This window comes from Macaca thibetana, chromosome 9, assembly GCF_024542745.1.
Source record: "Macaca thibetana thibetana isolate TM-01 chromosome 9, ASM2454274v1, whole genome shotgun sequence".
Classification (NCBI taxonomy): Eukaryota; Metazoa; Chordata; class Mammalia; order Primates; family Cercopithecidae; genus Macaca; species Macaca thibetana.
In genome coordinates, this window is record NC_065586.1 from 89,155,385 (window position 1) to 89,180,699 (window position 25,315).

The 25,315-nt window shown below is 46.3% G+C and overlaps 1 protein-coding gene across 2 annotated transcripts in view; it reads right to left on the bottom strand.

The window, feature by feature from the left end:
• Positions 1–1,254: 1,254 nt before the first annotated feature.
• The window catches only part of MYOF (myoferlin), a 173,061-nt gene continuing 149,000 nt past the window's right edge, over positions 1,255–25,315 (bottom strand). For both annotated transcript variants that reach the window (XM_050802713.1, XM_050802712.1), the window contains 11 exons: positions 24,014–24,184; positions 23,103–23,251; positions 20,179–20,318; positions 17,647–17,735; positions 17,460–17,555; positions 14,308–14,449; positions 11,120–11,219; positions 7,439–7,629; positions 5,008–5,117; positions 4,497–4,644; positions 1,255–1,820 (listed from right to left, as the gene is read on the bottom strand). In XM_050802713.1, coding sequence (XP_050658670.1) covers positions 1,782–1,820; positions 4,497–4,644; positions 5,008–5,117; positions 7,439–7,629; positions 11,120–11,219; positions 14,308–14,449; positions 17,460–17,555; positions 17,647–17,735; positions 20,179–20,318; positions 23,103–23,251; positions 24,014–24,184 — 1,375 coding nt within the window. In that variant the 3' untranslated portion in view covers positions 1,255–1,781. The remainder of the gene's footprint in view (positions 1,821–4,496; positions 4,645–5,007; positions 5,118–7,438; positions 7,630–11,119; positions 11,220–14,307; positions 14,450–17,459; positions 17,556–17,646; positions 17,736–20,178; positions 20,319–23,102; positions 23,252–24,013; positions 24,185–25,315) is intronic.

Sequence of the window (25,315 nt, forward strand, 5' to 3'; positions counted from 1 at the left end):
AAAAATTAGCTGGGCGTGGTAGGTGGTGCCTGTAATCCCAGCTACTTGGGAGACTGAGACAGGAGAATCGCTTGAATCTGGGAGGTGGAGGTTGCAGTGAGCCAAGATCACGCCATTGCACTCCAGCCTGGGCAACAAGAGCAAAACTCCATTATATGAAAAAGAAGTTAAGACTGCCTTGGTTCAAGTTCCAGCTCTACCACTTATTGGTTATGTGGCTTTGGGCAAGTTCCTAAACCTCTTTGTGACTTACTTTCTTCAACTGTAAATGGGGTGATATGGTTTGGCTGTGTCCCCACCCAAATCTCATCTTGAATTGTGATCTGAATTGTAATCCCCATGTGTTGAGGGAGGGACCTGGTGGGAGGTAACTGGATCATGGGGATGGGTTCTCCCATGCAGTTCTCATGATAGTGAGAGAGTTCTCACAAGATCTGGTTGTTTGCTAAGTGTCTGGCATCTGCCCTGTTTGCTCGCTCTCTCCTGCCACCTTGTGAAGAAGGTGCTTGCTTCTCCTTTGCCTTCCACCAGGATGGTAAGTTTCCTTAGGCCTCCCCAGCCATGCAGACCTGTGAGTCAATTAAACATCCTTTCTTTATAAAGTGCCTTGTCTCCGGTAGTACCTTTATAGCAGTGTGAAAACGGACTTACACATGGGGTTAAGAATGTTACCTACGTTTATAGGGCTTCCTTGTCCTTAAGTGGGTTAATACACATAAACCACTTAAAACAGTGCTGTGCACAGAGTAAGTCTCTTTAGTGTCAGCTTTTTCTTCTTCTTTTTTTTTTTTGAGACAGAATTTCGCTCTTGTTGCCCAGGCTGGAGTGCAATGGCGCAAACTCGGCTCACCACAACCTCCGCCTCCCGGGTTCAGCGATTCTCCTGCTTCAGCCTCCCGAGCAGCTGGGATTATAGGCATGCACCACCATGCCCGGCTAATTTTGTATTTTTAGAAGAGACAGGGTTTCTCCATGTTGGTCAGGCTGGTCTTGAACTCCCAACCTCAGGTGATCTGCCTGCCTCGGCCTCCCAAAGTGCTGGGATTACAGGCGTGAGCCACTGTGCCAGGCCAAGTGTTAGTTTTTATTATTTATAATGTTATATTCAGTTTGACCAATTGGCTAAAATTGGGCAGGATATTTATAAAGGGCATATGGCCCAGAGGTATGCCATGGCCTTCTCTTCACTGAGACAAGGCCAGAAAAATGCCTCCTTCCCAACTTGACCCACAGCTACAACCAACAGCCAGGGGCAAAGGTGAACCATTTTTATTCAGTTTCATGACAGAGGTTAAATAGACTTTTATGACATCCATACAAAATATAACAATGGTTGTGGGCATAAATAAGAATTGTTCTAACTATTCTGATTTTATAATGCACAGCTCTTTTAGTTGATTACAAATATGAAGTATATCACCTCAAGATGCAGAGATTTTTGAATTCTATTTAGCAATTTCAAAAAACTGAATTCTAGGACCAAAGACACATAAAAAGATAATTTTTAAATGGAACCAGCCACCTGGAAAAATATTTTGAAAAACGTGATTTAAACTTTAGAAAATACAACTTTTAATACTTAAGAGATAACATGATGCAAATGTTGCTTGTTGGCCTGACTTTCCAGGACTAAGACCCTCTGGGAATCAATGGGGCTCGGTGACGTAGTGAAACCTGCTACTGGGGTGTGGTCTCAGACACAAAATCACACTGGATATTGGTCCACAGAGGCAGGATTCTCTCATTGCTGGATGACTCTTGAAATGAAGCCTTTGCTTTTGTTACGCATTTGGCTTTACAATCTTCATTGACAAATAGTTCTGGAAAGGAAACAAAAACAGTGGTAAAAGAAATATGTATGTATATATGGTTTTCAGTTAGGGTTTCTCAATCTTGGTACTACTGACATTTCAAACCAGATGATTCTTGTTGGGGAGTGTCCTGTGCCTTGTAGGATGTTCAGCAGCTGTCACTGGCCTCTACCCACCGAGTGCCAGTAGCACCCCCCAAGTTGTTGCAACAAAAATGTCTCCAGACATTGCCAAATGTCCTCTTGGGGGTGGGGAGCAAAATCTCCCCTAATTGGGAACTACTGGTTTAAACCAATAGAATTTTTTTTTTCGTGACGGAGTTTCTCTCTTGTCACCCAGGCTGGAGTGCAGTGGCATGATCTCTGGTCACTGCATCCTCTGCCTCACAGGTTACAGCGATTCTCCAGCCTCAGCCTCCCAAGTAGCTGGAATTACAGGTACCCACTACCATGCCTGGCTAATTTTAAAATTTTTAGTAGAGATGGGGTTTCACCATGTTGGTCAGGCTGGTCTCGAACTCCTGACCTCAGGTGATCCACTCGCCTCAGCCTCCCAAATTGCTGGGATTATAAGTGTGAGCCACTGTACCCAGCTGCCAATAAAATCTAAATCAGGAAAAATAAATAACTAGGCCGGCGCAGTAGTTCACGCCTGTAATCCCAGTACTTTGGGAGGCTAAGGCGGACGGATCACATGAGGTCAGGAGTTGGAGACCAGCCTGGCCAACATGGTGAAACCCCATCTCTACTAAAAATAAAAAAATTAGCCAGGCGTGGTGGTGGGCGCCTGTAATCCCAGCTACTTGGGAGGCTGAGGCTGGAGAATCGCTTGAACCTGTGAGGCAGATTTTGCAGTGAGCCAAGGTTGTGCCACTGCACTCCAGCCTAGGTGACAGAGCAAGACTCCATCTCAAAAAACTGAAAAATAAAATAACTAGGAGCAGCTTTTTAAATGGTTAAGACAGTGGGACTGGGACCGAGTGTGGTGGCTCACACTTGTAATCCTAGCACTTTGGGAGGCCGAGGTGGGTGGATCACTTGAGATCAGGAGTTCGAGACCAGCCTGGCCAACATGGTGAAACCCTGTCTCTACTAAAAATACAAAAATTGACTGGATGTGGTGGCGGGCGCCTGTAATCCCAGCTACTCGGGAGGCGGAGGCATAAGCAATGCTTGAACCTGGGAGGCGGAGGTTGCAGTGAGCGGAGATCATGCCACTGTACTCCAGCCTGGGTGATAGAGTGAGACTGTCTCCAGAAAAAAAAAAAAAAAAAAAACCAAACAAACAAAAAAGCAATTTGACCATCTACGACTATAAAATAGTGTACATATACTCATAGATGACAAACTGGAAGTACTATACTGGGGAAAAATGAAGACACAAAACCCAAAACCCCTGCTACTTGTGTGGCTACAATACTATTTTTTTGAGACAGAGTCTTGCTTCTTTATCCAGGCTGGAGTGCAATGGCGCGATCTCAGCTCACTGCAACCTCCGCCTCCCCAGTAGCTGGGATTACAGGCATGTGCCACCACACCCAACTAATTTTTGTATTTTTAGTAGAGACGGGGTTTCACTATGTTGGAGTTCACTGGTCTTGAACTCCTGACCTCAAGTGATCCACCCACTTCAGTCTCCCAAAGTGCCAGGATTACAGGCATGAGCCACCTCGCCCGGCTGATATTATTAATGTGAATTTTGGAGTAAGAGCTTTTGAATGCCTCCTGTGACATTCAGTGCCACTCGTCCAACTTCTGAGCATGGCTTCCTCTGCCTGGACTATCCCTTCTCCACTTGGCAAACTTGAATGTCCCCTCCTTGGAGGAACTGTCTTAGCAGGGGGTGCCCACGGTTGTTTGTTTCTGTCTCCATAACAGCTCACCTCCCTTAGTAATGTGTCCTTGTTCCCATGGCTGCTAGTTCCCAGAATATGAACTGCTCCTGGGCACCCGTCATGCCAATAATTCAATCGTCTCTATAACTTAATTCCTAGCCTATCGCAGATGCGCAATACATCGTCTGGATGGAGGAAGGGAGGTACTGCTTCTAGGCACACTGCCAAATCTCCCACTTGGATTCCCATTTATGACTGGGGTGATTAGGGGAAAATTTAAGGGGGAGGGTATATGTGACATGAACCTTAAAGAATGAGTGAGGTTTTCATAGATAAATATGGACAGAGAAACAAAATTGGCAAAGGCATCCAGATAGGTAAGGGCAATAATATTTGGGGAGGTTGGGATCAACGATCTAGTTTGGGTGGAACACAGGGTGTATGTAGACCCACAATGAACCCAGATTTGGGGATTCTTGAAGCTAGGACAAGGAATTGGGATGCAGGATGGTTTGGAACAAGAAAGTCTGAAGTCAGGAAGATCAGTTGGAAACGCTGGCTGTGGTCCAGACACACACTGATTGAGACCTGAGTGATTTCTCCTAGAATTGCTGAGACCAAAGTTATTTTCAGACCATAAAGCAAAGTTCTGCCCGTAATTTGTGAAACCCTGAAAATGTGATTCTAATTACAAGACACATTACTTTAAATTTCCCCAAAGCAGAAGGGTTGCAACCCCACGCTGCTGAGCAGGTCATTCTTCTGCACAGTGGTCAGGGCAGATGCCAAGGGAGAGGGCCAACCGCAACTCACAAGAAAGCCAAGACAAGGGGCCAAGGAAGGGCTCCTACCGGCAACGAGTAGAGGAGCACGGCCACGAAGAGCAGCAGAATGAGCAGGAACAGCAAGCCGATGATGACCCACTTAAAGCGGCGCCACACGATGAACTTCATGGTCTTGCATGGGTTGGTGAACCAGAGGAAGGAGGTTTCTGGTCGACTGCATTGCAAAGAAACGGTATCACCTACCCAACTCAGGAGGGATGCATATTTTATCCCAGAGCATAACACAGTTTCAGGAATAAAGAATCATATTAATAAGGTCAAGAAAAGATATTCCCCTTCGTTGACTGAGAAAGGCTCTTTAACCTATGACAGCTTCCTAAGATGCTGAACTTTGGTTTCCTGGAAAGGAGAATTCTTTAAACGAAGCCAGATCACCAACCTCTCCACCCCTACCCACTACTATTAGCTACCAGATTAGGAAGACCACAAAAGCTAATCCATCTCATTAAGGCAATGGGAAGGGGGGCTCTCAGACTGCAGGTGTTTGGGGAGTGGGAGAACAAAGAAGGCCTCTCACTTTGGTAAGTCCAGCTTGGGGTTCATGTTGGGTTCGTCCCGCCCCTTCCCGGCTGGCCTCTCGTCGGCCTCCTTCTCGTTGAGGATTTCCAATGTCATCTCCACTTTCCCCTTCAGTAAAGCAGAGCAGGTTAAACACATGACATCACGTTTCACAAATATTTTTACTTCAACCCAAGGAGTATTCCCCGAGCAATGATTTTTATACTTGTAAAACAATCCTTAGATTGCCTTCAGTTTTTCTCAAGAGATTTCATCCCATTTCCTCGTCCATGTGTTTCTGAACTGATGCTGTGTGGGAAACTTTGAGGACAAATTGCTTCCCCCACTCTCTACTTTTCATTTGCTGTATCCCCCTCTAACGTTCTCACATTGGTCTCCTTGTCTTCCCACACACCTTCCTATGTAACTTCACTTGGACCCAGACTAACCTGAATACCGCTAATATCTAATATTTATTGAGCATTATTGTAGGCTCCCATTAAGAGAACAGAGCCATGTCTCTTCATGCCTATCATTGTCACCTATTGTGCACAGTTGCTGTCATTCAGTAGCTACTCCGTGTACACTAGCTCAATGAGTGAGTGAGTGAATGAATGTTGTCTCCCTGCTCAGGGGTTCCTGAGTGATGCTCCCAGCACCATTTAAATGTTCTACATGGGGTTATCTCGTATAATACTCATGGCAACCCTACAACTACTATTGTGTTCAGGTGCAAATGAGAACAGTGAGGCCAAAGTGAAAGTGGTCTAGAAACTTGCCCACTTTTGGCCCAGTGCAGTGGCTCATGCCTGTAATCCTAGCACTTTGGGAGGCCGAGGCAGGAGGATCACCTGAGGTCAGGAGTTCAAGACCAGCCTGGCCAACATGGCGAAACCCCATCTCTACTAAAAATACAACAAAATTAGCCAGCATGGTGGCGCGCACCTGTAGTTCCAGCTACTCGAGAGGAGGAGGTTGCAGGGAGCGGAGATTGTACCACTGCACTCCAGCCTGGGCGACAGAGTGAGACTTCATCTCCAAAAACTAAAAACAAACTTGCCCACTTTCATAGTGAGCCATACCTAAAATTGTAACTGACTTTCTAAGAGCCAGGAAAGTCCGCAAGGTCACCAACAATCTGGGAAGCACTGGCCCTGAGTAGAGCTCTGAGGACTCCTACCCTTACAGGTCAGACAAAGCTGGGTTTCTGACTTCCGCAAGTTGCTTGATCTCTCCAAGCCTGTTTGTGGAATCGCTGAAATGGGGACAATGTCTACTTCATGGCATTGTCAGCAGAACTAAGTGAGGTTATGTGCAAACTGCTGTATTGTAATGGAAAGCAGTCAGTGGTTTCCTGGGACCAGGGAGGGAGGGAGCAATGGACTCCAGAGAGCGAGCACAAGGACATTTTGGAGGTGATGGGAAGGTTCCGGATCTTGATTATGGTTCGATGAGTGTATACATCTGTCAAAACTCATCAAATTGTGTACTTTAAATGAATACAGTTTATGTAAATTATACACCAAGGTTGTTTTTAAAAAGATTATGAATGTAAGGCACTTGGCATACTGCCTGGTTCAAAATTAATGATCAAAAATGTTAGCTATTTTTAATAATGCATAATGAACTCGGTAGTCTTTTGTGATATGGTATGGTAACCCACACTATTGCTTCTAGATCAAAATACATCTTGAGTTCCTGAACTTGCTTGTAATTTGTGGCCTTTTTATCCAACTAATGCCAGCACATCTTGCTGCTTCCATCCTTTTTTTTTTTTTTTTTTTTGAGACAGACTTTCACTCTGTCACCCAGGCTGGAGTGCAGTGGCATGATCTTGGCTCACTGCAACCTACACCTCCTAGGTCCAAGTGATTCTCATGCCTCAGCCTCCTGAGTAGCTGGGACTACAGGTGTGCATCACCACTCCTGGCTACTTTTTTTTTTTTTTTTTTTTTTTTTTTTTTTAAAGTAGAGATGGGGTTTTGCCATGTTGGCCAGGTTGGTCTTGAACTCCTGACCTCAGGTGATCCACCCGCCTTGGATTACAGGCATGAGCCACCACACTCAGCCCCACCTTTTTTTTTTTAATGAGAAAAGTCCAAATTTGAAGTTCCCTTTTCCGTACTAAATTGTACTAGAAGCCCAGCATTAATTAACTTTCCTGATGAAGAAGAGTCCCAAGGAAAATATAGTGAAACTACCTGAGCTTCTAGTTTTTGACCATTCCAACTACTTCACCTTCCTCCAACTCCAAGCACATGCTTACAGCATCTCCCACCTTATATTGTAAGACAAAGGCAAACATATCCCAAAGACAAACTGTTCCTATAACTTAAACTCCCACCAATTTAAAACTTCATTTTATCTGGAGTAAGTCTATGGATAAAGGGCAAAACCGAAATGATAAACGGCACAAACGATCTTCAACCAGAACCAGGAAATGTTCATACAGCCATCACGCGGGCGCCATCTTTCTCTGCGTAGCACGGCCACCATCCTTTCATGGACTTCTGCTCAAAGAGGGAGGCTGTCTTGGCTTTAAGGGGGTCCATGGCTTTGAGGTCCGGAATCATGTCCAAACTGCATTTCTCTGGTGATTTTGCAGGAATGATAGTGTGATGCAAGTCAAGTTCTAGGAAACCTAGCCAAGGAAACAACAGTAAGTCCAAATGAGCTTCAAGTGGATCAGCTGTTGTTCACAAGTGAACAGAACGTTCTTGTCCGGAGAGAGGCATGCAGTGATTTTGAACATGTAAAAGGTGAGTTAGAGAAAGGGGGCCTGGCAGACATTTAAAGTCTTTCCAGTTAGGATGGAAAATGGCCGAAGAAATAGCCATCCACTGTACAGCATCTCCTGTTTTCTTTCTCAAAGACATGAGCATAAACAGAGTTCTTTAAACTAAAAGTAATGAAATATCTACAGACACAATTTTCACTCAACTCAAGGCCCTTGGATCTGAAATGTTTTCCTTTTAGTTCTGAGCTGCCCTGAGCAGAGAGGTCATTTGGCTTTGGGTAAAGACAATAGGTGCTTAGAACACAGGATGCTGGCTGGGCTCACAGCTATAATCCTAGCACTTTGGGAGGCCGAGGTGGGCAGATCACTTGAGGCCAGGAGTTCGAGACCAGCCTGGCCAACATGGTGAAACCCCGTCTCTACTAAAAATTAGCTGGGCACGAGGGCACACATCCGTAATCCCAGCTACTCAAGAGGTTGAGGCACAAGAATCGCGTGAGCCTGGGAGGCAGAGGTTGCAGTGAGCAGAGATCGCACCACTGTTCTCCAGCCTGGGCAGCCGAGCGAGACTGTCTCAAAAAAAAAAAAACCAAAAACCAAAAACCAAAACAAACCAACACAGGATGCTGCATGAAATGTGCACATCCAAGACTCTCCTAGTAAAACCTCAGAAACAGAATCTTGAGAAGGAGCACGACTCAAAAGAAAATCCTCACCAGGAACTGAGACTCCTAGCCTCAATCAGAGTGTTTGGAGAAACACATCGTCCCTTCTATAATGTGAGGCATTAACTCTTGTTTTGAGACTGAGTCTTTCTCTCTCACCCAGGCTGGAATACAGGGATGTGATCTCGGCTCACTGCAACCTCCGCCTCTTGGGTTCAAGCGATTCTCATGCCTCAGCCTCCCTAGTAGCTGGGACTACAGGTGTGCACCACCATGCCCAGCTAATTTTTGATTTTTAGTGGAGATGGGGTTTTGCCATGGAGACGAGGTTTTGCCATGTTGGCCAGGCTGGTCTTGAACTCCTGACCTCAGGTGATCCACCCACCTTGGCCTCCCAAAGTTCTGGAATTACAGGCGTGAGCAACCGCGCCCGGCCGCATTAACTCTTTAGTACCACTTCCACAGTTAGGGAAAAGTGTGTTTTGGGCTTGGGGACTCCTGTGAGCCCTTTCCTCCAGAAAACGGTGAGTGTGATGTGGGGTCAAGAGTCTGACCTTCAGTAGTGGCAGCAAAGAGCAACAGGGAGGTTGTGGCATTTTCTCTTTAAACTGTCAGACTTAGGGACGGCCCTTCAGCATATAGTGGACCCATAAGACACGTGACCTTAGCCTTTCTTGACCTGTGACTGCTTTTGTTTCCCCTCCCCTTTTGGTTATGTTCTCGCTCGGCATTTTGAGAAACAGTCATTCTCTTTATTTATTGTCTGACAGTTTTGTTTAAATTCCAAAGGAAGGCCAGGCATGGTGGCTCATGCCTGTAATCCCAGCAATATTGGGAGGCCGAGGTGGGCAGATTACTTGAGCTCAGGAATTTGAGACCAGCTTGGGCAACATGGCAAAACCCCATCTCTACAAAACATACACAAAATTAGCCAGGCTTGGTGGCACGTGTCTGTGGTCCCAACTACTTGGGAGGCTGAGGTTGGGAGGATCTCCTGAGCCCAGGAGGTAGAGGTGGCAGTGATCCTAGATCGTGCCACTGCACTCCAGCCTGAGCGCGAGAGTGAGAGACTGTCTCAACAAACAAAGCCAAGGGCAAACCCTTTATTAGCCTAGAATTTACTATCCATATGCTTTATGTAAGCCTACTTGCATACTCATTTGTTTACTGACCTCTTACTAAGCACTAAGTCAAAACCATTGCATTAAGTGCTGTGCAGGGAAAAGGGATAAATAAGATACAACTTTTGGCGGGTGTTTCCTCTGCCAGGAGGGACCCCTGGAAGCAGCGTGGAAACAGGGAGACCAGTCAGGGGCTACTGTAACATGTGGCTAGCAGTAAGTGAGGTTCAACTGGCAAGTGGCAGAGATCACAGGACTAAGAAAATAAGTGTGCGTGATAAAACAGATGACACTGTAGGATGGAGTGGCTGGTGGGGCGTGGGGGAAAAGAGAGGAGGAAAACTACAGAGGACTCTGGGTGCTTTCGCCTGGGTGGCTGGGGAAATGGAGGGGTCGTGAGCTGCTAAATAAGTTCCTGAGGAGAGCAGGGGTGAGTTGAGGGAAGAAATGCTGAGTGAGATTTCAGTCACAGTACAGGCGAGCTGCCCGCCAGGTATAAGGGTGGGGGTTCTGGCCAGGAATCGGGAATGACCCTCAACGATTTCCTTTGACTGTACCACAGGCACTCTGAGAGCACAGGCTACATATCCTGGTTTAGGAGCCACACTTTGCGGAAAGGTGAGAGTTGAAGCATGACCTTCCACTGAGGTGAGAGTGGGTAAATCCCTGGAAAGGGTGGTTGGCAGGTTGGAGGAGAGCAGAAGAACCTCAGGGAAGGCCTGTATTTAAAGAGTGGGAGTCTGGGCACTGTGGTTTATGCTTGTAATCCTGGCACTTTGGGAGGCTGAGGTGCAAGGATTGCTTGAGCTCAGGGGTTTAAGACCAGCCTGGGCAACATAGTGAGACCTCATCTGTACTAAAAAGTAAAAAAAAAAAAAAAAAAAAAAAAAAATAGCCAGGTGTGGTGGCACACGCCTGTAGTCCCAGCTACTCAGGAGGCTGAGGGGGCAGGATTTCTTGAGCCCAGGAGGTTGAGGTTACAGTAAGCTATGATCGTGCCACTGCACTCCAGCCCGGGTAACAAAGAGAGACTTGTCTCCAAAAATAAAAAAAATTTAAAGGATGCAGAAACAAGGCTGGCTAATGTGACAAGGCCAGAGCCAGGAAGAGTGAAAATCTGGAAAGCACAGTGCCATGGGGGGCGAGGGAGGAGTGCGCCAGGAGAGGGAGGGGCCCGGGCTGAGGGTGCATTGAACTAGTGCCCTTACCACAGAAGACAGGAGCAATGGCTGGGGGATTGGGGGACCTTGGTAACTTGGGAACAGGTTGAGGAGGGTGGGAGCTGATTCCCAGGTGCTGAGGAGAGAGTGGCCGGTTTGAAAGTGGATATAGGAATGTGGCATCCCCCTGCAGAAACAGGATTTGAGTCTCCACAGACAGACAGGAGCTGGTGTAAGACCCTCACCAGAGCCCTTGAAAAGGGATGGTACTCACTGTCAGGCCGCACTGCCAAGAGCTCATGCAAGCAGTGGGTGTGTCCCCTATCCCCCACCAGGCCCCCATTACCAAGAAGTATTGAAGATTTAAATAATTGCTTCCAAGTTTTCATTGACCTCACTAATTCCAAGTATAGTTTCTTAGAAGCAATGATCCAAATGGAAGCCCTACCCAAGTAGTCATCCAGAGAAAACTTGTCATTGTCCCATATCTGAATGATCAGCCTGGGTGGGATTCGAAATTCCGTTTGGTCAATACTCCAGAAATGCTCCTAAAACGAAAAGAAACATGGACACACCAGGTGATCATGATGACTCTGAAACGCTCACCTTTGGCTCCTTAAGACAGCATCAAAGCCTGGGGCCTTTCTCGCCTTTGCACCCCCCACCCTGACACTCCCTTGGGCCTCAATCCTTCCACTTGATCTGTATGGAGAGCAGTCAGGCTCCCCAGGAAATCACAAGCTGGGCAACTGAAAGAATGTCCCAGGCTTTTCCCAAAGAAAAAGATTTCTTGCCATGTCCCTATCGGTGTGACTTCCTGCTGCCACCTGGGGGTTGGAGAGTGACTCATCTCCCCACCAAAGACCCCTATGTCCTATTTAGATTATCCTCCTAAGGCCAGGCATTCTAGGCCAGCCCACAGTATCACCCACTGGGGTGTCACTTCTGCTTAGCAACTTTCCACCCACCCCCCGCCCACACAGATGTCTGAGTGTGCTCTCATTCTACATGGGGGTAAGGAGACAGCCCAGATTCTACTCTTTTCTCAGTGCAGATTTAGAATGTCCTGGGATTTTTGGCCTTTGAAAAATACCACTGGGCTGGGTGCAGTGGCTTGTAATCCCAGCACTTTGGGAGGCTGAGGACACTTGAGGCCAGGAGTTTGAGACCAGCCTGGCCAACATGGTGAAACCCCGTCTCTACTAAAAAATACAAAACATAGCTAGGTATGATGGTGCATGCCTGTAATACCAGCTACTGGGGAGGCTGAGGCATGAGAATCACGTGAACCTGGGAGGTGGAGGTTGCAGTGAGCCGAGATCATACCACTGCACTCCAGCCTGGGTGACAGAGTGAGATTCTGTCTCAGAAAAAAAAAAAAAAAGAAAGAAAAATACCACTGGCTTTTGTTTGCTTGTGGTCACTTAAGACCCTCAGATCCTCATACTAGACGCAGGTCGAAGGAGGACTAGGTAACTGTCCTGCAAGTTCTTGCTTCTCCTTGCCTCAATGTTAGCCAAGACTAAACATCTCTCCAGCTCAGGTAGTTCCCTGGTCCTAGTAGAAAGGGAATTTCCCAGTGCTTCATGAATTTGAAGGAAGATCACTGGGTTGTTTGTTTTTCATATTCCAGGAATGTTTTCCTTTGCAGGGCTCAGAGAGCCTGGCTCTGAGGGACTGGGCAGCCCACTCTGCTATTGTCCGTTGCTGCCTGACCGTCCTGGGTAGGATCATGCTCCAAGCACCACAGGGTATGGGGAGGTCCAGCCCTAGATGTGGGTAGACTGAAAGGTAACCGTACCTAAAGCCCTGATCCCCGCCATCAGCCCTGATGCCACACCATCTGAAAGTGTGCATTTTTGATGTCACATTGAGCCTCTGTACCTCCTGAAAGTCCCCTTTGGCACTTTGGGAGGCCAAGGTGGGAGAATAGCTTGATCCCAGGAGTTCGAGACCAGCCTGGGCAACAAAGTGAAACCCTATCTCTACAAAAAATATACAAATTAGCCAGGCTTGGTGATGCATGCCTGTAGTTCCAGCTACTAGGGAAGCTGAGGTGGGAGGATTGCTTCAGCCCAGGAGGTCAAGGCTGCAGTGAGCCATGATGCACCACTGCACTCCAGCCTGGGTGGCAGAGTGAGACCCTGTCTCAAAAAGAAAAAAGGCCCCCTTTGAAGGCATTCATCCCACTGGTATGAAAACCCGCCCACTGGCTGGATGCGGTAGCTCACACCTGTAATCCCAGCACTTTGCAGCGCTGAGGTGGGTGGATCACCTGAGGTCGGGAGTTCAAGATCAGCCTGACCAACATGGAGAAACCCCATCTCTACTAAAAATACAAAATTAGCCAAGCGTGGTGGTGCATGCCTGTATTCCCAGCTACTTGGGAGGCTGAGGCAGGAGAATCGCTTGAATCCAGGAGGTGGAGGTTGCAGGGAGCCAAGATTGTGCCATTGCACTCCAGCCTGGGTGACAACAGTGAAACTCTGTCTCAAAAACCAAAACAGTGCTTACTACAGCATGAGCACTGAGTAGGGCCAGCAGAGGGTAGGCCTAATGCGACACAGGGCTGGTGGCTGGTACATTCTGATCAGGTGTGGGGAGAGGCGGTGACCAGGCAGAGCTAGGGGAAGCTGAGAGAACGTGGAGGCAGGAATGGAACAGGGCATCTATGGAAGACATCTGTTATTATTGACTATGCAGGTTCTAGACCCCCTTTATTGGAATGAAGGCGCCCAGCTTCTCCTTAGCGGACTCTCCCCTTTCCCCCAAATTTGAGAGAAGCTGCCTGTCTCTGACTCTGGAGCCTGGACAATCAGAGCATCCCTGGACAGCAATGGCTGGTTCAGGGATAGGCACATGACCCCCAAAGGCAGAGACACTGAGGCCCAATTCCAGAACTCTGGTTGGCCCCATGAGGGCTTCGCTCTTCTCTTTTTGCTGAGGTTAGAGGGGAGGACAGGATGTTACCTGGGGCTGCCACCGTGAGTCCGTGGAGGAGGGTGGGGCGGAGAAGCGGGGAGCGTGAGACCCATTTCTAAAGTCATCATCACTTCACCGCGGGATCCAGACAGGCCTAAAGCCAGCAGACCCCTGGACTTTTTGGTAATGTGAACCAATACATCCCTTTTCTGGCGTCAGCCGGTTTGAGTTGAGTTCTGTAACTGAAAGTCTAACTAGTTAAGACCAGGAGGGCCCTGAGCCCTCACGGCGGTGTCTCAGAAGGAGGTAAAGCAGACGTGGAGGTTTAATAAGGAAGGACACCCACTTTAATACCGGGCCTCTGCTTGACTCTGCCTAGCCTGGGAAGACGTCAGTCTCCCTGTCACATAAAGAACACACTTGGGTTGTCGTTTATACTAATACAAAACCATTACTTCTCCCCTTTATCCTTCACCGCACCACCAGTATGTGAGGGGAAAGAAAGCTGTGCTCCTCATGCTTCCTAATTACACAAACACCTGTCCTAGCAGTGTGACCTTGGACCAGTATCAAGGTGGCAGATTCCCCATCTCTACTGAAGAGGAGCCAGACTCAGTGACGTCCGAGATCCTGAGCAGCTCCAGCCTTCTGTGAGTTTCTGAGTTAAGGAAGATCCGTGATACCCACTTCCCACTGGCATATTTCAGAGCTCACTTTTTTCGCAACGATACAGAGTTGTTCGGCTGGAAGGTAGTCAAACGGGAAAACAAATCGCCAGTTAAAATTCCCTTCACCATCCAAAGACCTGTAATGGACATCTGTTTTCTGTTTGTTTTCTTCATTGCCAGGAATCCAGCTGAAAGGCAGAGGCAAATAGACTTAGCTTCACGTGATTGACAAGTCATGTAGCCGCAAAATTGTGCAGTAATTAGGGGAGCGAAGAGCAGGAGAATGAATGCACTTTTCTTGGGCAGATTCCAGTTATCTATGGAGCTGGGGGTGATTTATGGAGGGGAGGTGCTCTACTGCATCCAACACAGGTTGTGGCCAAATAAAATATCATCCCTCTAAAACCAAAGCAGGAAACCCTTTAGACTTCAGTTAACAGGGCTAAGGTGAAATTTTCTGGAAAACGTCAACAATGTAGCTTCTATTCTGGGTACATTGAAGCCTGCTGGCTATGATTTGAGTCCTCACAACTATAACTCATCAGTGTCTGTCAGCACTGCTGATAGGTTAAATGAATATGAGTTAGCTCAAAATTTTAGCATTTCCTTTCCCATATTTTACTTAAGCAGACCAAAGAAGCACAAATCAAGTAATCTTACAGCTTCCTTTTTATAAATTATTCTTAAATTCACTATGATAATATTAATGATACTGGCAAGGAAGATGTCAGCTTTTATTTCCACATGCATATCTATGAGCATTCATTTCACTAACATCTTAACTTCTAACGTTCGAGAAGTTTTCTTCTGCTTGTGCCTGGCACATAGCAGACACTAGATAAATACCTACTGAAGGAACGAATGAATGAGTGTGCCCGAAAAGAAGCTGTTGCTACTGGGAGGACTTCTAGTTTGAAACCAGGGGGTAACATTCGATTTTACACTGTCAAAGCAATAGAGAGTGCATGGTTCTCGAAACTGCACATTAGAATCACATTAGAATCAACTGGGGACATTTTTAAAATATTGATGCCTGGACCCCACAGATAGAGATTCTTGGTAGGAGGCAGGCCTGGCTGGAAAAAACTCTCTGAGCCTCATCTCGCATCTGTAAAATAAGATTAATGATATGTGCTCCCTTCACATGGTCGACATGAAGACAGAAAAGATTATGGTTTAGCAGGGGCAGAGTGTGAATGGGGACACCTTTAACTCACAGGTTATCTTCTGTGAACCAGGTATGTACCATGCATTATTTTATTCTTCCCAACAACTGTGTGACTATCTCCACTTTGTGGAAGAGGAAACTGAGGTTCAGAGAGAATATATTAACTTGCACAAGGTCACATAGCCCAGAACTGACATGATTCCCAGGTCAGTCTGATTGCAAAGTCCACACCTGTTACTCTGCCTCAACCATAGAGACTGCAAAGTCACTCGAAAATATTAAGTCCTACTATTAGTAGTGGTATTAATATCAATCAACTACAGTACTTTTCTTTTTGCTAGTCAATTAACTGACTAGATAAGTTGAAAGATTCCTTTTGACTATTAATTTTTTTTTTTTTTTTTTTCTTTTTAAAGAACCAGATTCTCACTATGCTGCCCAGGCTGGACTTCAAACTATGGGGCTCAAGTGATCCTCCTGCCTCAGATTCATGAGTAGCTGAGACTGCAGGCATAAGCCACCATGCCCAGTTTTGACTATTAATTTTTAAGGTAACTCATCGAGGTGAGTTCACGTTCTCTTGGTCACCACCTTAGTGGCCTCACCTCCTGACCCACCCCTAAGGGTCACCATCATCCTGTCCTAGACTGCTCACCCTTACAGCTCTTCCTCTCTTTTCTTGTGAATTTTCACATTTAATTTTAAACATAAATCTTTTCATACTTTAAGACAAGTCAAACAGCTCCTCTAGGTATATGTATTTGTGTGCATGTATGTATAGCTTGATATGTAATATAATACCCAGCTGTGTCTAGTATCTTTTCACATATCGTATTTAGATTTTTATTGCATATTTTTCAAAGTACTTTAAGTTGAGCTTTATTCTCTGATTAGAGGAGTTTTCTCTCAGTTCAGAATTACTTGAGTTTGTTTCCCTAATTTGAAAAAAAAATAATGCTTATGATAGTCAAATAAATTTGCATATATATAATTAGCTGAGATTAGTTTTCCGTAGAGAATGGTAATGAGATCCCAAAATGAGAAAGAATAATGAAGAACTTGATGAAACATTCCCTGTTTACAGTGAACCTAAATGATACTAATTATATCTTTAACAAAGTTTTGATTGAAGGCCACATGGGATTATAGGTGAAAGTTTATTCTGACTTTATGAATATATTAAATGTCACAAGTCTTATCTTTTATATATCAAGGAACCAAACTCAGTCCATGTGGAACAGCAACAATACTATCTGCCAGGCACTGTCCTAAATGCTTTGAATAACTGGATCACCTGAATATCCCTGGGAAGGAGGAATAATCATTATCACCATTTTACAGATGAGGAACAGCGAGCTAACTACCTTGCCCAGCCAGCAGGGAAAGTACCAGAATTTAGTCACTATGCTGTACTGCACGCAACATCTATGATTGAGGCATATGATCAAGGCATCCACACAGACGATTTGAAATTGAATTAGGCAAGTAAGAGAATATTGAACAACAATGACCCTGGAGATGTTGGATGCTGGCACTCAGTGCAGGTTGGTAGAATAAATGACTTCTTTTGAAATCTGTGAACATTTCCTCTTTTCCATAGACATGGGCTTCTGGTAATACAGTATGTAGAAAATGAAATTTTGGAAGCTTTACTTGTGTCTCAAAGGCTATTCAGGGTATCAAAGGGGAATAAAAAGAAACTACATGGCTAAAAAGTCCCAGAAATAATAAATCTGCTCAAGAAACTGAAAAAAAAATCCACTTTGTCAAAAAGGAAACAAATAAATATTTATCAGTTCTTATAATCCTTATATAGCTTTGCTCATAAACAAAGTCCATACAGGTCTCACTCTCTTTCTCTATTCTCTCCCCTTTGCTTTCCAGGAGCTACCTAAGTAGATCACATTAATGAGATAAAATAGCCTCAAAAAACCAAGAATCCTATCTTGGGCGCATTCAGTAATGAAAACTCATGAAGGAGAGAGTCTGTTTCCCTGAGCTTGGCAAAGTCTCTTGTATGCTAACCTCACCCTTTGACGTAGATGTCACTCATTTCCTCTCCTGTGATGCTTTTCTCATCCAAGATAACATCCTTGGTGTTCCAGATGATTACACGCAGGTAGTATCTGCAAGAAGCACAGTTGGAAGGTACTTTTTTTCTGGTCCTGGACCAAGTCCCCAGCCCAGTGTATGTAGCAGGGTCTCAAGATGACTTACTTCTTGGCTTTCCGGGGTGTGATGTTGAAAGGAGGGCCTGGTGGCCCCAAACTCTTGGGGAAAACATCCACCCACATCTGAAGTTTTCCCTAAACCATTTGAAAATGAAAAGAGGACTGAAGTTATATGATGGGTAGCAGAAGCCACAATTTTCTTTAATATTTCTTAGATGAAACTGTTTATTTAGTCCCTCTAATTTATTAGTCCATATGGAAGGCAAGAAGTGGAAGAGAGCAAACCAAGATAAATCTTGTATGTACAATGTCATTTGGGCCACCCACTTTCCATTCTCACCCAGGGGTCACTGATGGCTGCACATGTCCATCTATATCATAGTCTGGGTCTCACCTGGTTAATAAAACTGCAGACTTCCCATCACTAACCCAATCCCAACATACCCACACATACACCCCACATGCAGGCATGCACATGCACACACACACACACACACACACGCACACACCCACCCCCTCTTACAATGACTTAAAATTGGGTCCTTCACCTTTAGCAGTTCTCATGCTGTCATTCTATCCATCACATTGCCCACCTGACACCAATCTCCATTTTGCCATACCCAAGTGTTTCTCTACTTACCTCAAAATACAAAAAGTAATGAATGCAATTAGTGAAAATGGTATTAAATTTTGTAAAAGGAAAACTTACAACAAGGAAAACTTACAACATGGCATTTTCAAAACAGGAGCTCAAACAATGATAATATTATGGTTCCCAAAAGGTAAGGATTCCTGGCCATTGGTTCATTGGTGCCCACCACCAGGTAAGTGGCTAGCAGGAAGGGGAGATGAAAGCCTAGACTGACATTTGTGCTGCCATCCTGGGGAGGTCCTGCTCAGCTCTTTGACTGCCACAGACTGAGCCCATCCGTCTGACTCGAAAGTTCTTCCAGACAGGTCAGGAATGCCATAAAAAAACTATATCAACTGTACAAACCAATTTGTATTCTTCAAACTGTTTTTGAATGTTCTGTAGACTGTATTTAGACAAAAACAAACTGATCTTCAAGAAAGTTGCCAAGGAAACCACTAGATTGGCTTCCTAATGCATTGTGACCAAAATACATTAAGTGCAGCTCTTGAAAAGGGATATATTTTACTATGATCCGACTCCCCTCCAACTAATCTGTAGGGCTCAGGGCTCTACAATTCATCAAGCACTCTACAGAATATTAGGCGTCCAGTGTCTCCCCAAACCCAGCCAGTCTGTGGCTAATGCTGTAGGCAGAAGTGATGGGGGTTTGTGGATTCCCAGGGAGAAATCTTCCTCAATCTGTCATTTCTTGAAACTCCTTATACAGCTAAGGGGCAAGAGGAGAAAAAGGAGGAGGAATAGATTCTTTGGTGAAAGGAAGAAATGGAAATGTAGAACAAAATAAAAGCAAGAAGGAAGTGACAAAACAACCTAGAAAGCCCAGGCCAACCCTTTTGCAATCAGCACGTCCATAGTTTTGCTGTCGGGGTCAACAATATTAGCATCATGAGATTAATCTTTTTTTTTGAGACAGAGTCTAGCTGTGTCATCTAGGCTGGAGTGCAGTGGTGTGATCACAACTCACTGCAACCTCCGCCTCCCCAGTTCAAGCAATTCTCCTGCCTCAGCCTCCCCAGTAGCTGGGATTATAGGCACCCACCACCACAGCCAGCTAATTTTTGTATTTTTAGTAGAGGTGGGGTTTCACCATCTTGGCCAGGCTGGTCTCGAACTCCTGACTTCGTGATCCACCCGCCTCGGCCTCCCAAAGTGTTGGGATTATAGGTGTGAGCCACCTCGCCCATCCTAGATTAATATTTCTTAAAGTGTGATCAGAACCTTTTCAGGTACTTGTTAAAATTCAGATTCCTGGACCCACCCTAGACCTACTAGATCCAAATCTCAGACATGACCTGGACATCTTTATTATAACAAGCCTCCACATAGATTATTTTGTCAGTGGCCATGTCTTGCTTTGCTTCTGTGGAAACTGCTCTCCATCTTCTGGGAGTGGAATGTCCCCCATCGCTATCCACATGGTCCTTGCCTCCCTGATACTGTAGTCTCAGATGGCACCTCCTGAACTGGGCTGAGCTCAATCACTTTCCCAGACCCTGCCCACCTCGCTGGAGCTGAGTGGTCCCATGGTTGGCAAGGGGGCCAAGTTTGGGCAACGAATCCCTAGAAATAGATGGGGCCGCATTACAACACACAAGCGCTCGAGGACTCTCTGTAATACTTTGACTCATAGGAAGGTGATCACAGCAAGAGGGCAGATGAAATAGACCCAGAGAAACAGAGATGAGACAGAGAGACCCTGGTTCTGGTTTGGTCTGAGTCATGGCCAATCTCCTTTCTGGATTTAGAGAGTTACCTGGAAATTCTTACAAAATATTCCCCTTTGATATGACACTAATTTGAATCTCATTTCTATCTCTGTACATCTAAAAGCATTCAAAGAAGATAAAAGGGGCAAACACGTCAACTATTGCCATTGCATGTGGGGCAGGGATAATGGTCTTTAAGGGAGGGGAGGCCCTTTACCTGGGAAATGTTGGGCTGGAAGGTGCTGTGCAAAGTCCTTGTTTCCACGTGCTCGGGGACCAGCCCCTGAGTCCGGAGGATGTGAAGAGCAAGCCGCTCTTCAGGGGCCCCGAGGTGTCGGTGCAGGATTTTGTTGGCTTCTGCAATGGAAAGTGGCATTGAAGCAGGAATGAGTATTTGGGAATAGTTTAGCCAGATTGCCTGGAGCTGCTTCCAGCACTTCATCCCAGACTTTGCCAAAATGGACAGGCAGTGCCAACATGCAGACTTTGACTTGTGAAGGAAGAGTTGACAGAACTGACCAGGAGCCCTGCCCCACCCAGTAACAAACCTAACCTGCGGGCTGCCGATAGTCAAGGGACCGGGATGCCAGAACGGGTAAGCGGGAGCATTCTGTATTTAATTCTGTGGCACGAGCTCATGGCGTGCCTGTTTCTCAGCCTCCCTTGCAGTTAGAGGAGGCCATGTGACCAAGTTCAGCCAGAGGGTAACATGGGTAGAAGTGACATGTGTATCCCCTCCAGACCTGGCCCATAAATCCCTCGTGGGTAGGAGTCTCTATGTGCCTTTTTATTCCGACTGCAAAAAGGAACAGCAGCCTTAGACTCCTGCACTGAAGAACTGCAGAGCTAGAAGATGGCAGGGACCTGGGTCCATGGAGCACTGCTTGGAAGACAGCTACCCACCTGGAGGAATATCTACTTAGAATCAATGAGAAATAAACTTTTGTGTTAGAACACGGACATTTGGAGGTTCAATTTTTACAGCAGCTAGCATCACTGTGGTACTCTGGTTTTTTGTTTCTTGAGACGGTCTCGCTCTGTCATCCAGCTGGAGTGAAACAGCGCAATCTCGGCTCACTGCAACCTCCGCCTCCTGGGTTCAAGTGATTCTCACGCCTCAGCCTCCCGAGTAGCTGGGACTACAGGCATGTGCCACCACACGCAGCTAATTTTTGTATTTTTAGTAGAGGGGGGTTTTCGCTATGATGGCCAGGCTGGTGTTGAACTCCTGGGCTCAAGCGATCTGCCCACCTCGGCATCCCAAAGTGCTGGGATTACAGGCGTGAGCCACCGCACCCGGCCATCACTGTGGTATTCTGAAAACATAGGCCCCATATTCTCTTGACACTTCTCCCATGAAGAGGTGGGGTCTGTGTCATTTCCCTTTGAATCTGGAGACGTACTCAAACACTAAAGTATGGAGAAAAGAGGCTGTGTGACTCCAAGGCTTAGACACAAAGGCCACACAGCTCCTGCCTGGTTTTCTGGGGACCCCCACTCTGGGGGACACCATCCACATGTAAGGAACCTGAGTCCGCAGAGTCTGCCATGCTGGAAAGGCCTGTGTAGGTGCTCTGGTCATCAACCCCAGCCGAGAGCTGGCACAACTGCCAGCTGCGTGTGGGCCACCTGATGGCTCCCCCCGAGCAGGGCTCTCAGATGACTGCAGCCTCAGCCGACGTCTGACTGCAACCTCAGGAGATGAGCCACCCAGTCTCAAACGTAACTTGTGGACTGCCAAGAGCAAAGGGACCAGAACGCCAGATCCGGCGAGTGCGAGCGTTCTGTATATACTCTTGCAGCACAAGCTCACGGCCAGCCTCGGCCAGAACTGTTCACCTGAGCCTGTCCTGAACTCCTGACCCCCCAAAATGGTGAGGAAAACAAATGGTTGTTTTCAGTTACTAAGTTCGTATATCAATAGTAACTGGAACAATCCCCACGACAGGGGGGTTGTTTGTTTGGGGTTACCCTTAACCATCAGACCATGATGCTTCCCAATTTATTTCCAATCCTGTTTGCAAGTTCACATGTTAGCAGCATCAACATTTCGTAAACATCTAATCATCCCTGATACCAAGTCCTCTTTAAAATGGAAAGACAAAACATAGGTTTTTTTGTTTGTTTTTTTGAGACAGGGTCTCACTGTCACCCAGACTGGAGTACAGTGGCACGATCTTGGCTCACTGCAACCTCCACCTCCTGGGTTCAAGTGATTCTCATGCTTCAGCCTCCTGAGTAGCTAGGATTACAGGTGCATGCCACCACACCTAGCTCTTTTGTTTTGTTTTGTTTTGTTTTGTTTGTAGTTTTAGTAGAGATGGGCTTTCACCACGTTGGCCAGGCTGGTCTTGAACTCCTGACCTCAAATGATCCACCTGCCTTGGCCTCCCAAAATGCTGAGATTACAGGTGTGAACCACTGTGCCCAGCCTGAAAACATAGTTTTTTACAATGTCATGAATCAAGCTGAGGAGCAGAAAGCACTTTTCTTCCTGTGAACCTTTCTTCAGCTCCCCCTGGATATCCCATGCACCTGCCACCACCCCCTCTGGGTATCCCTCCCCCATGCAAAACATGGAAGCACAGTCCGCATGCTCTGCGATGCTTACTGCAGTCTTTGTCACAGTGTGGCTAGCTGTTGATGCGTCAGGACAGGCCGTATTATAAATTGCTGCTTGGAAAGAGCAAGACCCCAAGCTTGGACATGAGCCAAATGGGAACGTAGCAGGCTCTTCAAGCCAACCACAGCATCCCTGAAGCTTCTGGGAGAAGGGATGGAACAAATGATGGAATAAACCTGGAAGGGAAATTCCTGCACTACCATCTGGGCATTTTTGAGCAAATTATGCATTACATGGAAATTAGTTCATTACTAGTACTTTGTGTAAAACTCTAATGGCTACGATCTAAAAAGGGCAAGTAAAACATAAGACAGACAAGAAAATGTGTCCACTTTGACACTTGACAAGACAGCAGAACTCTGATGTGGCTGTTGTTAGTGTTGTTAGATAGTGTCACGTGCGCAGAGCCTCGTGGTGTAATTAGGGTACTGGCTCTGTCTATTCACTCCCCCAAACCAAGCAATATATATGGGTTACTATACTTTGTACAAGTTTACAATCCACAGCTAGGTGCTCACCAAATTCATCCAAACTGTAGTCTCGTCCTCCGTATCTGATTCTACTCCCATCTTCGGAAAGGATGGGTTGTGGGAAGCCTTTGAATCTGGCGACATTTTGAAGCAGCTGTGTTGGTCTCAGTTGATCTCGCCAGGTGTTGACTCCAGAACTGTGAAGAGCATCACATGGCTCGGAGTTACGGAGCAGCCTGCAGGTTCTTCTCGGATTCAAATACACATGCTCACGGACTCTTAGGTGTTCCCATACAGTGGGAGCAGGAAATCTGCGCTACACTCCGACTTTGGCCTAGAAATCTATTTCAGAGTCCTAAAAATCCATATGCTATTTTGGCCTCAGCGAAACAGATGTATTTATTTATTTAACATGTATGTAGCCCTCAGTTTCCTCCTCTGTAAAAGTGAGGAGTTTGACTGAGATCACTGAGTCATAATAGGCAAACTCATAAACTAGAAATTGCAAGCTATGTCTCATCAGATACTGTGGAAAGACACTGTATAGCAGGCAGGAGAAGAGGGACATCACAAAATTAAGTACAAGGCGCAGAGAATCCCTATTTCCCAAGGGCAAGGAATCCTTGCTGTCAAACATTGCCAGCCCTCAGTCCTTGACATCCAGGAGGGGCTCAGTGAGGGGTAGCAAGGGAACTGGTCTTCTGGGCTGCCACCTGTGCCATTCCCCAGTGCATGGCACTGCTCCAGCTGCCACCATTTTACACACACTGTGATGTGAGTGGGGTTCATGAGGTGGCCCTAAGATTCCCTAAAATAATCCTGTGATTGAAATCCGTACCTAACTGAGTGACAGGAGCAGTGGCTCAGTGAAGGAAGGCGCTAAGGTAGAGGGCCTAGGCCTCCTCGGGTGCCAATGTCAGAGGCAGCAAAGTGCCTCTTGTACGGTCAAAGCAACTTACACACAGTACTCCTCTGGTATGCCGCAGTGGGACCCAAAGCGGGAAAGGAATCGGTTTTCCAGATCGATAATTGTTTCTCCTACTTTTTCATCCCGGGTAAAGGTGTCATAATCATAGACAGAAATTTTCAGGTCTTTTTCCTGAGGTAAGTAGCAGCTCAGTTCGTACATCCTAAATAAACAAATGCAAGGTCAGAATCTTCACGATCCATCTGGGTACCTCACAAAAACCTGTGCTCTGTGCACAGAATTCCCCGGGCCATGTGTGGTATGGTATGTCCTCAGATGGAGGACATCTGAGTAGGATAGTCAGGGTGGGTGGTGGTGGGTGGCTTGATAAATAGTACATACTAGAAATAAGAACAAGAAGAGAACATATGCTTGCTCAGGAAACCTGTGGGCTTTAAATGCCTAGGTTCAAATCCTACCTCTGCTGCTTACCAGCTGTGGGACTCTAGACCAGTTACTTAATTTCTCTGTGCTAAGTTTTCTCATCTGTAAAGTGGTGATAATAACACCTCCCATCAGTGTCGTTATAAGGGTCAAGTGAAGAAATATTTAGAGAGCATTTGGCAGGAGTGCATTGCTCCAATGCCAGTATAATAATAATGATGTATTATTATATTATTAACTTTATCATCACATGCCCATTAGCTGTTCACCGGAGCACCTCTACCCAGCTCAGAGATGAGTAAGGCACAAGTACCCTCCATAACTGTGCCCCTGCTAGGTTCCCTCTTCTGCCTTCATAGAGACCACTGCCCCATGGAACATCTTTGACTCAGCCCACAGAAGCACAGGGGAGGAGAGTGAGTGCGATTTACCACAGGCTGTGATATGCAGGGTGCCCCGAAGGCTCCCCCTCTCCTCCCAGGCCCTCTGGGTCTGCCCTTGGCTCCAGTTCTTTTTTTTTTTTTTTTTTTTTTTTTAAGAGATAGAGCCTCGCTCTGTTGCCCAGGCTGGAGTGCAGTTGCATGATCTCGGCTCACTGCAAGCTCAGCCTCCCAAGTTCACGCCATTCTCCTGCCTCAGCCTCCCTAGCAGCTGGGACCACAGGTGCCCGCCATCACGCCTGACTAATTTATTGTATTTTTAGTAGAGACGGGGTTTCACCGTGTTAGCCAGGATGGTCTCAATCTCCTCACCTAGTGATCCGCCCACCTCGGCCTCACAAAGTGCTGGGATTACAGACATGAGCCACCGCGCCCTGCCGGCTCCAGTTCTTTAAGGCTTTTCTAGAGAACCCACATTAAAATGTACACACTTCTGAGATGAAGATAGAGTCAGACAGTGCTTCTGTGGT